Source organism: Crinia signifera, chromosome 6 (assembly GCF_055691185.1).
Source record: "Crinia signifera chromosome 6, ASM5569118v1, whole genome shotgun sequence".
NCBI lineage: Eukaryota > Metazoa > Chordata > Amphibia > Anura > Myobatrachidae > Crinia > Crinia signifera.
In genome coordinates, this window is record NC_139222.1 from 49,423,988 (window position 1) to 49,438,715 (window position 14,728).

Here is a 14,728-nt window from a genome sequence, read left to right on the forward strand (position 1 = left end):
TGTGTCCCTGATGCGGCAGATGGTGGGGAGCACTTGATGGTGTTTAATCAGGAGCGGCCCAGAATGGCACAAATTACCGTCTCCCTCCGCTGGATGTAAAAATAATTCACATAAACACTAGATTAAATGGAGATCACAGATCTGACCCCGTGTTTTATTATATTGAAGTTCGTAGTGGACACAGGGGGTTACAGTGTAACAAACAATATATAGAAACTATAGGATAATGCAGGACAGCTTATACATGGAAAAGAGACATTACTACAATGGGTATAAATGCACGTGCAGCTAACATACAAGAACTAGCACATATAAGGAATAACAATTACCATCAAAAGGAAGCAGAGACCACGATTGGATAAGAATCCCCCCAAGATCCTGGGAATGTGTTCTGAATTAGATCCCATGTGAGCTCAGCGATCCCGGGTTTAGACTTTTAAAGCAAGGGGGTGTGGGGTCGAACTGGATGTTCATTGGGTAAAGGAAAGGGGCTTGGGCAACTCTTCATTGGCTCTCAGCTTCACGGGGACGTCTTCCTGTTCATGAGAGTATCGTCCGAGCCATGCGGTCCTTTGTCTTGAAGTAAAGGGGAAAACCAGTTTCTACTGGGATTATAGTTCATTGTTCCTCTGTTTGATGTCTTCACATGTTGAATCAGGAGATAACACAGACTAGATATTTCTAAGGTCATGTATAGCGATTGTTTCACTATACTGACATTTGCGACAGTTTTGATTTAACTTGTTACAATTGCCGTCAACAAAGTCTGGATTTACTCAGGGAGTTTAACACAAACATAAAGAAACAAGAGGGGACATATCATTAAGAATTAACCATTAATGTTTCACGTCCGACCTTGGTAGTTACGTTTAAGCTAGTAAGACACAAATGGCGTACTGGAATTTCGCAGAGGGCGGTCGTAATACCTTAATGGAGTAGAGATGCAATTTCGACTTCCACACATGTTTATACTTACTAACATGTTGCTTTTCCCACATGTTCTCAGGTTGGTGGAGAGCTGGTGGTACAGGGACTTCTGAACATATCTTGGGGGCTGCGGCGCCCGATTAGACTACAGATGCATGACATTAATGAACGGATATGTTTCAGTTCTTCTGCCTCCTGGATCAGAGACTCGCAAGATCAATACAGGTAAGGACTGGTGTGGCTCAGGTGTGAAGAAGATTTTAGTTTTAGTTTTATTCTCTAAAGCCACTATACAGCGCTGAAAAACACTGATTATTTTATTTATTTATTTGCAGTTTCTTATATAGCGCAGCAGATTCCGTTGTGCTTTACAATAGTAGACAGTGATAAACAAACTGGGTAACAGACAGACTTGGAGGTAAGAGGGCCCTGCTGCAAGCTTAAAATCTATTCGGTATTTAGGAGGGAAACACAAGGACAGGCATCAGTAATAGCATAGCAGTCCCAACAAGTTACAAGTCCAGAAGGGAAGCTATATAATACATAAGTGCCTCAGAGGGTTATGCGTGTAGAACTTAAATATGATAGGCTTGCCTGAAGAGGTGAGTATTCAGGGAACGCTTGAAAGTTTGGAGGCTAGCGGAGAGTCTAATTGTGCATGGAAGGGCATTCCATAGGATGGGAGCAGCCCGATGAAAGTCCTGTAATAGTGAATGGGAGCTAGTGATCCGCTCAGATGAGAGACGCAAATCTTGTGCAGAGCGGAGTGGTCGAGATGGGAGATATTTTGTGATAAGTGCAGAGATATATGCTGGTGCAGTATGGTTAATAGCTTTATATGCAAGTAGAAGTGTTTTATATCGAATACGGTAATATACAGGCAACCAATGGAGATGCTATATATTGATAGTGGGGCTACGATGGCGCAGTTCAGCACAAATACCATCATTGCTCCACACACTTGTGTTCTATAAGGGGGTGGCTAATGCTGCTTTCACACCGCAAAACCTGCTTAGACCAGGTATTTAAAACATTTTTTAAAAGGGGTCAGAGCAAGTTTAACCCCTTTCACACCGCATGTAAATACCTGGTCTAAATCAGGTTTGCAATGTGAAAGCAGCATCAGTGAAACGGCCCGCACCTCATCCCTGCCCTCCTCTCCGGCTCATACCCGCTCATCCCCCGGTACTTGAGGCAGGGGCAGGGTACACTGAGCATTAGCTGGTCCCCTCTGAGCCAGCGCCGTGCATATTTAATGAGCTGGCCGCTCATTACATATGCGCATATGTAATGAGCGGCCGGCTTATTAAATATGCATGGCGCTGGGGACCAAAAGTGCTCACTGCTGCCTGGGTACCGTTTCAGACCCGTATAGACAGCAAAAAAAAATGGGTCTGAAACTGGTAGGACCTTGCTTTTTTACCATTTTAAAATACCAGTTATTTTAAAACGGTAAATTCACTCTGGACCTTTCAGACTGCACATATTACCGTTTTGAAACGATAAAAAAACTGCAATATTCCGGTTAATATGTGCGGTCTGAAAGGGGCATATCAGGGGCAAACGCAGGATTTTCAGAAGGGGGTTTCCAGAGGGGCGGAGCAAAGCACGGAGATGGACACTTACGTGACCGAGTATATGCCGGGTCAGTTAAAGTATTATAGATAGACCAAATGTATATAAATAATAATAAATATATATAAATATATATATATATATCTCCTATATATTTGGCTACATCTGTCACTCAAAGTGGGTGTCTGTGTCTATAACGCTCTGTTCCTGGACTTTCCTCTTAATGTGTCATTGCCTTCATCTGTGCTGAACACCTTTCTGAGAAATTAACCTGTTTAAAACAGGTGATGGCAATCATACATTAAGGGGAAGTCTAGAAACAGAGCATTGTGTCCCTCCTGGAGAGGGTCATGTTGGGAGGTATGTGACAGAGAACCAGTGGTGAAAGTGTGGCGGTACGGGGTGGTACGGCGTACCGCTATAACATATTCCGCCGGTACCCCGTACCGCCATAAAATCCCGGCACGCATGTCACTGCGCATGCGCAGGTTTGCGCAGTGACATCAAGCCGAGGCACGGCGGCAGCATGAGCGGCTCAGAGTTCCTTTTTTACCTGTGGCCGTCTGTGCTTTCACACGGGGCAGCCGCCGGCTGCAGTGCTAACAGTGGAGCACCCGACGGGGCCCGGGCCGGAACATATCTGACATTTCAGCCAGCAACGGGCAGCGGCAGCACAGCCACATACATTGCTGTGTATCCCCGCCCCCTGCTAAGTCTCTACTTCCCCGGCGTGACACGCTGCCGGGCAGCCCAGGTTTCAGCAGCAGAGCATCAGCATTGAGAGAAGGGGAGGCAAATGGAGGAACTTCTACTGTACACAGTGAGTGTACAGTATCTACCCTGCTGCGCCTGTGTGCAATGTCAGGATGGATGGGAAGAGGATGGGGCACTATATAGACTGTGTATATGTGACTCTTCATGTAGGTGTGTGACTATGTATGTTTGTGTGTACAAGTATCTGACTGTATGTGTGTATGAGACATGTGTTTGTGCTTTTATGTAAATATGTTTTTTTTTGGTGTATATATTTATATTGTATATTTGTATGACATAATTGCCTATGCTCCCGCATTCTGCGGGTGTCTCCTGTCGAGGCAGTCTGTGTCCCGCTGCCCCGGAAAGCCCACTTAATCCCAAGGGGAAGGCTGCCTGTCACTATCTTCCGGCAGCCTGTGCCTCAATAGCGGCGCTGGGAGCAGGAGACTACTGTAGCAGTGGCGGCCAGGTACAGTGAGAGGAGCAGGAGCAGGGGGAGGGGGGGGCTGGTGTCTGGACACTGGCGGCAGCAGATGATCAGCGGCAGTGTGGCAGCCAACAACCATCATAAGGGCAGCAGCGGCCGCGACCACGTGAAGGTAGCCAAATGCCATATCAGGTGAGCAGCAGTGGCAGCCAGCAGAGGCCGGCCCCTGTGAGCCACCCAATGTTAGTAAGAACAGATCTACTTTCTCTTGTACCCCCTCTTACTTCCCCCTCTGCCACCTCTTCCCCTTTCACCAAGACAATGTGACCTCACCCCCTGTCAGCATGCCCCTCACCCCTCTTGCCTCATCCCACCACCTCGCCCCTTCTCACTTCATCCCAGCACCTCTCTTTATACCACCACCTCGCCCCTTCTCGCCTCATCCCACCACCTCACCCCTTACCTCAGCCCATCATCTCTCCCTTTCTCACCGCAGCCCGCCACCTCGCCCCTTCTCGCCGCATCCCGCCACGTCGCCCCTTCTCGCCTCAGCCCGCCACGTCGCCCCTTCTCGCCTCAGCCCGCCACGTCGCCCCTTCTCGCCTCAGCCCGCCACCTCGCCCCTTCTCGCCTCAGCCCGCCACCTCGCCCCTTCTCGCCTCAGCCTGCCACCTCGCCCCTTCTCGCCTCAGCCCAAACCTTCTAACCGCAGCCCGCCACTTTGCCACTTCTCACCGCAGTGGTGCAAGTATTGTGGTATGGCGTTATGGCATGGGTAATATGCAGGGGTGTAAGCATGAAACATTGAAACCCCTGGCATTGAGCATGAAACCCATAGCAATGAGCATGTAGGTAAGCAGCACTTATGTGGCATTTTATGTAGTGAGCATTACAGCGTGTGTAATGTATGTAATGGGTATTACAGTGTGTGGTATTATATGTAATGGGCATTACAGTGCGTGGCATAATGGTGTTTGGTATATAACGTGTAATGGGTATTACGGTGTGTGGTATTATTTGTAATAGGTATTACGGTGTGTGGCATGTGTAATGGGCATTACTATGTGTGGCATAATGTGTAATGGGCATTATGGCATGGGTAATATGTATTTTGTGTTTTGTCATGTAGCCACTCCCCCTTGTGTCATATGACCACGCCCCTTAACTACGCCCTGACCACGCCCATTTTTCGACGCGTGCCTTCGGCACGCAGCACAGTACCGCTAAGACTTTTTTTCTACTTGCACCACTGCAGAGAACCAGCCCAGTGAGCCCACAGACAGTGCCAGACACCCACTGCCTTCCCATGTTGCCCAGCACTGCTACTCCACAGCCACCAGGTGAGCGCCCCCCTCCCGCGATTTGCGGCAAAACCTCCCCCCCCGCGCGCCCCCCCCCCCCCGCCCCTCCCGCGATTCGCGGCAAAAACACCCGCTCCCCCGCGACCCCCCCTACCGCGATTCGCAGCAAAAACACCCCCGCGACCCCCCCTCCCGCGATTCGCTGCAAAAAGAACCCCCCCACGACCCCTCCCGCAATTCGCGGCATAACCACCACCCCGCGACCCCCCCCTCCCGCGAATCGCGGCAAACCCTCCCCCGTGACCCCCCCCCGATTCGCGGAAAAAACACCCCCCCTGCGACCTCCCTCCCGCGATTCGCGGCAAAAAGAACCCCCCCGCGACCCCCCCTTGCACGATTGTCGGCACCCCCCCCTGCGACCCCCCTCCCGCGATTCGCGGCACCCCCCCCCCCCCCCGCAATTCGCAGCAGCCCCAGGATTAAATGGCACATGCAAAACACTGACATGGCTATGGTCAACAATGAAAAAGGTTGACATGAGTTTTTGAAGATTTATTTGTAATTTTTTTAATTTTTTCATATTCATTGTCATGTGTCGACATGGACACCAATGAAGTGGCACACTTATGTCAACATTTACATGTGTTGACCTTTCTGTGTTGATTTTTTTCTTATGGCGATTCGCGTCACACCCCCCGCAACCCCCCTCCGGCGATTCGCGGCACCCCCCGCGACCCCCCCCCCCCTCCCGCAATTCGCGGCAACCCCCCACCGGAACCCCCATGAACCCCGCTCTCCCGCGATTCGCGGCACCCACCCCCCGCAACCCCCCCCTCCCGCAAATCGCGGCACCCCCTGCGATTCGCGGCAGCCCCAGGATTAAATGGCACATGCAAAACACTGGCACAGCTATGGTCGACAATGAAAAAGGTTGACATGAGTTTTTGAAGATTTATTTCATTTTTTGAATGTTTTCATATTCATTGTCATGTGTCAACATGGACACCAATGAAGTGGCACACTTATGTCAACATTTACATGTGTTGACCTTTCTGTGTTGACTTTTTCTTGTGGTGATTCGCGTCACACCCCCCCGCAACCCCCCCCTCCCGCGATTCGCGGCACCCCCCGTGACCCCCACCTCCCGCAATTCGCGGCAACCCCCCACCGGAACCCCTGTGAACCCCGCCCTCCCGCGATTCGCGGCACCCAACCCCGCGACCCCCCCCTCCCGCAATTCGCGGCACCCCCCGTGATTCGCGGCAGCTCCAGAATTAAATTGCACATGGAAAACACTGACATGGCTATGGTCGACAATGAAAAAGGTTGACATGAGTTTTTGAAGTTTTTTTTTTCATATTCATTCTCATGTGTCGACATGGACACCAATGAAGTGCCACACTTATGTCAACATTTACATGTGTTGACCTTTCTGTGTTGATTTTTTCTTGTGGCGATTCGCGTCACCCCCCCCCCCGCAACCCCCACTCCCGCAATTCACGGCACACACACACACTCCCGCGATTCTCGGCACCCCACCCCGTGACCCCCCCTCCCGTGATTCACGGCACACCCCCCGCGACCCCCCCTACCATGATTCGCCGCAACCCCCGCCCCCGTAACCCCCCTCCCGCGATTTGCGGCAACCCACCCCGCGACCCCCCTCCCACGATTCTCTGCAATCCCTCCCCTCCCGCGATTCGCAGCATCCACCCCCCCACAACCCCCCCTCCTGCAATTCGCGGCACCCCCCGCGACCCCCCCTCCTGCAATTCGCGGCACCCTCCGCGACCCCCGTTCACAAATTAAGGGGGCGCAGCCCCTTACGACAGTGTGAAGAGCGCCCGTAGGGCGCGATGAATCACCTAGTATATAAATATATATACATAACAGCAGTGTATGACCCCTGGGCATAGCAATGTATTGGGGCCCCTACCTATCCTCCAGCAGTAGGGGTGGGGGGTGCTATGAGCAGAAGCTTTGATGTCCTGCGGGTGGTAGGGGGTATTATATCAACCGCTCAGCATGTAGGGCCTGGATCAGTAATTTCCACTAATTACCCCTTTACTGCACAGATGGTGGGAGATGGGGTGGGAGAAGGGGGCATTGGGCTGAATGAAGGGGCCCTGATACATAACTTCCAGGGTGGTAGAGGATGTTTAATTTATTTATTATTTATTTATTTACAGTTTCTTATATATCGGCGCAGCATATTCCGTTGCGCTTTACAAAGGGGACAGTGATACAACAAAACAGGGTATTTACAGACAGTGAAAATGTAGGAGGGCCCTGCTCGCAAGCTTACAATCTATAGGGAAATAGGCATTGATACATGAGGATAGATAATGTATTCTTTATTGCATCGATTCCACTAGAATGCAAAGTTCTATGACTGGTTCTGGAATTTGATAAGCTTGCCTGAAGAGATGAGTTTTTAGGGAACGCCTATAGGTTTGGAGACTGGAGGAGAGTCTTATTGTGCTTGGGAGGGCATTCCACAGAGTCCTGCAGTCGGGAATGGGAGCGAGTAATGAGTGTGGATGAGAGACGCAGATCTTTGGAGGAGCGTAGAGGTCGTGTTGGATGATATTTTGAGATAAGAGAAGATATGTATGTTGGTGTAGTTTGGTTTATGGCTTTGTGTGTAAGTAAAATAATTTTGTATTGAATACGGTAGAATACAGGTAACCAATGAAGTGACTGACAGAGTAGCTTTGCAGACGATGAACGTCTGGCTAGGAAGATTAGCCTTGCAGCTGCATTCATAATGGACTGTAGTGGTGAGACTGTAGTGGTGAGAGTCTGTATTGGGGAAGGCCAATAAGGAGACTATTGCAATAATCAATGCGTGAGATGATGAGAGCATGGATTAAAGTTTTTGCAGTGTCTTGTGTAAGGTAAGGGCGAATTTTAAATGTTTTTTAGGTGCATGTGGCATGATTTTGAGACAGATTGAATGTGGGGTACAAAGGAAAGTTCTGAGTCAAGGATAACACCTAGGCAGCGAGCTTGAGAGGTAGGAGTGATTGTCATCTTCTCAACAGAGATAGAGGTATCAGGTTGGTAACTACTATTTATTGGCGGAAATATAATTAGTTCTGTTTTTGAGATATTAAGTTTGAGGTGGCGAGATGACATCCAGGATGAAACAGCATGAACATGAACAAAGGCATTCAGAGACACGGCTCAATACAGATGGGGAAAGGTCCGGGGAGGATAGGTAGAGCTGAGTATCATCCGCATACTGATGATACTGAAATCCAAAGGAGCTGATTAGTTTGCCAAGAAATGAGGTATAGATTGGATGGGGACCACTACTTTGAAGTCAGATATCTCCAGTTCCCCAGGGCCGATTTTTAAAATTCTTGTACCCATAGAAAGAGGGGACCCTCAGCTTTCATACTAGGGCCCTTAGATTCCTGGGGGGGGGGGTTTCTGGGTACACTGCATGCGCTACTGCATATGAGGGAAGTGCAGGAGTCAGCATGAATGCAGGGGACTTGCCCACCTTTCCAAGGGTCCAGGTGGGGATGTTAGCCAAGTATACTTCCATACAAAACAAAACTGTGAGCTTAAGATCCACAAGGCTATGTGAGCTCTCATGTACTGATATACTTCAACCCACAGCTATACAAATTATGGCTAAGAAAAATGTATATTGCTCTTATTCTGTACAATTTGTAATGCAGTGGTTTGTATTTTTGAAAATCCTAATGCATATAATATAAATTGACATCATAAATATATATTTATATATATAATTTGCCATAAAGCAATCATGGTGATCTTAATGCCACAGAATTGTGTATTAAATACAGTATGGAAATTGTAGTAATTCGTATAATCCCAGAATATTTATAGACGACATTGAAAACATTTTAAACCTAATTGAATGTGTTACGGGGAATATTAATTTACTGGAACGGTTCTAGGTGTACAAAGTTGAAATGGGAGAAAACAAACACCTTCCAGATGGTAAGGAAGTTCTGTCATTAGCCAGCACTAGCAGCTCTCCACAAACAGCTGATCACACAGTGGCCACGTGAACTACATACATTCTATCCCCCAGCCAGCAACCAGCTGCATGATCCTATTGTTATCCAGTGATCATTTTCCTTCGTGCACTGACAGTGACTGCTATCATGTTCAATGCTCATTTAACCCTTTTACTCCTGAATGAATACATTTTTGCGGGACCGTCCCGTTTGTTTTGAACAGTCCCGCTCCCCTATCGGGACTTAGTGTCCCACGGTGGGGGGCGGGCAGTTAAGAGTCCCCCCTGTTAGCTGCTGCTCTGTTACGAACCGCTCTGCCTGATGGACAGACAGAGGCATATGCAGGGAGGGACAAGGTGGAGACGGCCAGTGAACAGGAAAACTAGGGCGGGCCATCCTAATTTCCCTATGATCGATATAGGCGATATCACACTATTTTAGTTAAATCAAATCACTAATTTCTTAAATGTATCATTCGTCTCAGTTTTCACTCTTGTACAATTTATTAAGTACCAGTACACTATTACAGGTTGAGTATCCCTTATCCGAAATGCTCGGGACCACGAGCATTCCGGATAAGGGAATATTCCGGTTTTTGGAATAATTTTTTTTTTTGTCATACTTACCTGCCCCTGGTGGGTCCCCAATGGTCCCACGGCGTCCATGGAGTCCTCCGGCGTCCACAGCAGGCCACCAGCACTGTCTCCGGCGTCTCCAGCGGTCCCAGGAGTGCTTTGCGCAAGTTCCCAGGCGCGCCGGTGACGTCACCGGCGCGCACGCGCACTCGCGCAAAGCACTCCTGGGACCGCTGGAGACGCCGGAGAGGATGCTGAAGGCCTGCCGTGGACGCCGGAGGACTTGGTAAGTATTAAAAGAGGGTTAGGGGGGAAAAAAAAACAAAAAAAAAATTAGAATTATTCCAAAAAACCATGGTTTTTGGAATAATTCGGATACGGGATGCCCGGATACGGGATACCCGACCTGTATTAATATACACATACAGCAGGTGAGCGCAAAGTAACTACCACATCTCAACTAAAGACCCCTACAGGTAAAAATTAAAAAACACATTATCAACCCCCACAGTGACTGCTCCCTTTGCAGCCCAGAACATAGGCTGCTGTTTGCTGAAATGGGAGACAGACAGCTGCAGAAGCAGTCACTAATCGGTTTACCTGCAAGATGTGCAGGCGGGCTTCGGCAGTTGATTGTACCCTCCCAAGTTCCACCTGCCCATCTGCTGCTGGGGCCTAAGCTGGCACACTCGGTGAGATTTCTTAAGGAGGGGGTGTTACCTTTTATCAGTTTCTTTGCTAAAATTAAAAAAAACTAAGGGCCAGGTGCACTAAGCTTCAAAAGTGATAAATGGAGAGTGATAAACAACCAACCAATCAGCTCCTGTTTGACATTTTTCAAACACAACTGGTGACATAGCAGGTAGGAGCTGGTTGGTTGTTTATCACTCTCCATTTTATCACCTTTGAAGCTTAGTGCATTTGGCCATGTCTGTTATTTATTATAATCAGGGGAACGTAAAATGGGGTTAAAGAGAAAGCTGAAGAGGTCAAATCAGTAATCCCTTCATCTGTGTAAAATTAAAAATTTGCAAAAACATTGTCTATGGGTGAGATATACTAATCCATGAAAAATTATAAAATTATAAACCATCAAACCTCTATTAAGGAGTCTATTAATTATTGGTTTTGACCTTTAATACCTTAAGATAGCTGATGACTAAAAATAAAGACAGACACATAACTGCATAACATTTAAAGATCATTAATATTTAATAATTGGAATGACCCTGTTGGTAACCAGCACTAGTCAACCCGGGTTATAAAATGGCGGTGACTGAAACGCCCCAACTATATGAAATGACGGCGACTAAACACCCCATCTGACTAAAGGTATAAACTGCATTGAGAAGGTCTCCCCCTCCCTTTAATCTAGCATAGTGTGGACATTTGGGAAATGGCCATCGTTCCTCCATACAGGCAGAACTCACCAGATGTCCTTGGAAAGTGTAGGTTCCCCACAACGACCACTAATGCCACATGTGACCTCTGGTCAAGCGCCTTCCTGCCGGTGTTACTAACTGAATTGCCACATTTTAAGAATTAAGCCAAATTAAAAGGCCAAATAGTGAAAAAAGTGGATGGTTGGGCTTTCACTGCCGATATGGAAATTGCCCTAATATACTGCACTGACACTACCTCCCCTATCTTCCTGATAGGCTGATCACACATGAGATAACCTCCACCTTTCCCTACAGATGATCTGCCTAGCAATACTTATTCTCTTCACCTAATCCCAAAAATGAAATAATCTTTGATATCGTTTCATGCCTATGCAGCCCTCACTTAATCCGTCATTTTCCAAACACAGATCCTCCTTCTAATTAGCGATTGTCCCCCGTGCGAGCAACCAATGGTGAAGTTCTGCGTATGAGCATAATATCATATGCGCATGTGCAGGACTTCTGTGCCCTTGTTGAACCTGCACTGTCGGCGTGGCGCTCGCACAGGGAGGGTTGGTGCGACGCTACATCATGGGAATGCCCAGGGTTTCAAGAAAACCTGGGCGTTCCCATCCAAATTGCGGTGTGATGCCGGGTGCTAGGGTCATGGTTGCGGGGAGATACAGTACATCGCCGGGGTGGGGGTATTCGGCGGGGCAGGCTCGGTAAGCTGCGAGCTTTGCAGCTTATCCAGTCAACCAGTTTGTACCATGGCAGCTAGGAGCTGATTGGCTGGTAGTTTATCACACTTTATTTTTTTATTTTCAAGTTCAATACATCTGGCCCTATGCCATTAAAATTGGACTTGACTGCTTAAAAACTGATCACTAATTAACATCTGGGGCATTATCACTTGTTTACCACAAAGTAACTTGAAATGAATTTCCCTTTAGTTCAGAATTACCTGATGAAGAACAGCAGAATAACGAAGAAGAGCAAAACAATAATTCTGGCAGAAGTGAGTAAAGCTGCTCTATTGTCCTACATTCTGTATTGTTCTGTCTGGCGTTTGTAGAACACTTTCATTCCACATTCATTTGATATTTGTACTTTTTTAAGCCTTCAAATGATTGCCTGGATTCCAGGAACAGAAGGGAGACCGTCACCCCCTCGCATTCCACCCACTGAATAGCTGAACACCTTTATCAGATTTGTATTAATTTGATTAATAGGATGCAGTGGTTTACTTAAGACACATCATAAGACGGGTATATCCCAAAATCTTGCAACTGGCCAATACAATGATGTGATATATTGTGCCCACATTCACACTGCATGATCTGGCATACAATGGCACAGTATATATCTGCGCGTGGGCAGATGCAGGATTCGAGCAGGCACGGCAAACTACATGTTTGCTGTCCTGCTTGCACCTAGCAGTGCGGCCGGGGCATGGGGGGCACAGCCCATTGGGCGTTCGTGGGGGATCGTGGCGTGTGAGGGGGGGGGGGGGGGCGTCAGGTGTCTGGTGCACTCGCAAGGCTTCAAAATTCGCAGCCTTGTGAGTCAACCAGAATAAGGTCCTTAGACGCCGGCCTCCTTTCTCACTGGACTCTTTAGCTGCCACAGTCCTACTTCTCCTGGCTCCATAGGCAGTCTGATCAGCTTCCACATCAGGCAGCACTTCACCTGACTGCAACAGTTCTCAACTGTCACCACTCTTCAGGCATTAGGTGTGGTCACACCTCCCGTTGCTATCGTGTGTGGGAGGATCCCTCCGGCCCCACAGAGAATCCATAGCTCTCGATGACCATCCATCCTTATACTGCTTGCTATATATCATAATATATAAATATATTTTTACTTTATCATCCCATTTTAAATGTTCTGTGGCTGATTTTAAGCCAGATGAAATGCAAAGAAAACAACAGTGGCACTCAAGCAGGAACTTTTCAAACAAATATATTGTCACAGCAAAACGGACCTACGTTTCGGGGATTACACGCCCCTTTATCAAGGTGAAAAAGCAATGCTTTCACATACCTGACCAGGCTGAAGCCTGGTACTGTCCCCGATGCCCCTGGGCGGTGGGCATCGGGCTGATGGAATGGTGTAAAAAAATAGAATAAAAACTATTGTTTTTTCCTGTGGAACTATGAGTCCCAGCAAGCCTCCCCTGCATGCTGGGACTTGGAGAACCACAAGTCCCAGCATGCGGGGCATTAAAGGGCCCGCTGGCACTTGTAGTTCCACAGAAAAAAAAATAGTTAAATAAATACACACTGACACATATGAAAAATAAAAGTTTAATACATACATACATTACACAAACACACTGATACTTACCTATCTTGATCCCGTAGGTAGGTCCCTGGGTCCGGTCCGGTGGCTTGGTTCCGGGGCTGGTCCGGGTCCGGGGCTCCAGGGCTGAAGAGTCCGGGGTCCTGGATCCGTAGTAATCCAAATGGGTACCTGGGGAACCAAGCCACCGGACCGGACCCAGGGACCTACCTACGGGATCAAGATAGGTAAGTATCAGTGTGTTTGTGTAATGTATGTATGTATTAAACTTTTATTTTTCATATGTGTCAGTGTGTATTTATTTAACTATTTTTTTTCTGTGGAACTACAAGTGCCAGCGGGCCCTTTAATGCCCCACATGCTGGGACTTGTGGTTCTCCAAGTCCCAGCATGCAGGGGAGGCTTGCTGGGACTCATAGTTCCACAGGAAAAAACAATAGTTTTTATTCTATTTTTTTACACCATTCCATCAGCCCGATGCCCACCGCCCAGGGGCATCGGGGACAGTACCAGGCTTCAGCCTGGTCAGGTATGTCCTGGAGGGGGGGGACCCCTTCATTGGTAAATTGTACAAGTGTGTACGCGCGTGTCGGCTGTTGTTTGCGGACGGTCCGACGGGAGTACGGTCGGCCGAACGCTTGAAAAAAAAAAAGGATTGTATAGATGTGTACCCAGCTTAAGCTGACCTGTCTTGAGAAAGGCCACCTGGTGGCCGAAACGTAGACTACTATGCCTGATTGGTAATGTACCCTGAATAAACTTTTCATGATTTACTGGTGAGTGTCCTTATTGGAATATCCAACCCTGTTATACATTGGGACACATTGTGTCGCCTTAAAGGAGCACCGCGACTTGTTACATTGTTGGCTGGGAGTGCGGAATTACAAAAACTATATATATATATACAGTGCGTGGGCGGCACTCGGAAATAACAAATTATTATTATTATAATTTTATTTATAAGGCGCCACAAGTGTTTCGCAGCGCCGTACAAAGGAACAATACAGGGAGACAAAACTTGGCATAACATTGAATAAATAACAAAAATACAGTACAAATAAAGAGCACCACAGTTCAATACACATTACAGCTTAAATGTAAGTAGTGAGGACCCAAATCTCATTCCCAAATGAGGAAACAAATCTCAATAGAAGCGGGTGTGTAATCAACGTTTCGAGACTCTTTATTTAATGTCTCGTCATCAGGATATATCATATTGATTACACACCCGCTTCTATTGAGATTTGTTATTTCCGAGTGCCGCCCACGCACTGTCCTGTATTTGGACTCCACGCCAGGAGTATCCAGGGAAGGCACCGGGCAAGCTGTTTGGTGAGAGGAGTGCATTCCCATCGCTGCTTGTGTGTGTGTGTATATATATATATATATATATATATATATATATATATATATATATATATATATATATATATATATATATATATATATATATATATATATATATATATATATATACACTGCACAGACA

The 14,728-nt window shown here is 47.4% G+C and overlaps 1 protein-coding gene across 2 annotated transcripts in view; it reads left to right on the plus strand.

Annotated features, from left to right (window-relative positions):
- The window catches only part of RASSF4 (Ras association domain family member 4), a 166,567-nt gene that overhangs the window by 105,973 nt on the left and 45,866 nt on the right, over nt 1-14,728 (plus strand). For both annotated transcript variants that reach the window (XM_083146133.1, XM_083146134.1), the window contains exons 5-6: nt 1,007-1,152; nt 11,892-11,956. In XM_083146133.1, the coding sequence (XP_083002259.1) occupies nt 1,007-1,152; nt 11,892-11,956 (211 nt within the window). The remainder of the gene's footprint in view (nt 1-1,006; nt 1,153-11,891; nt 11,957-14,728) is intronic.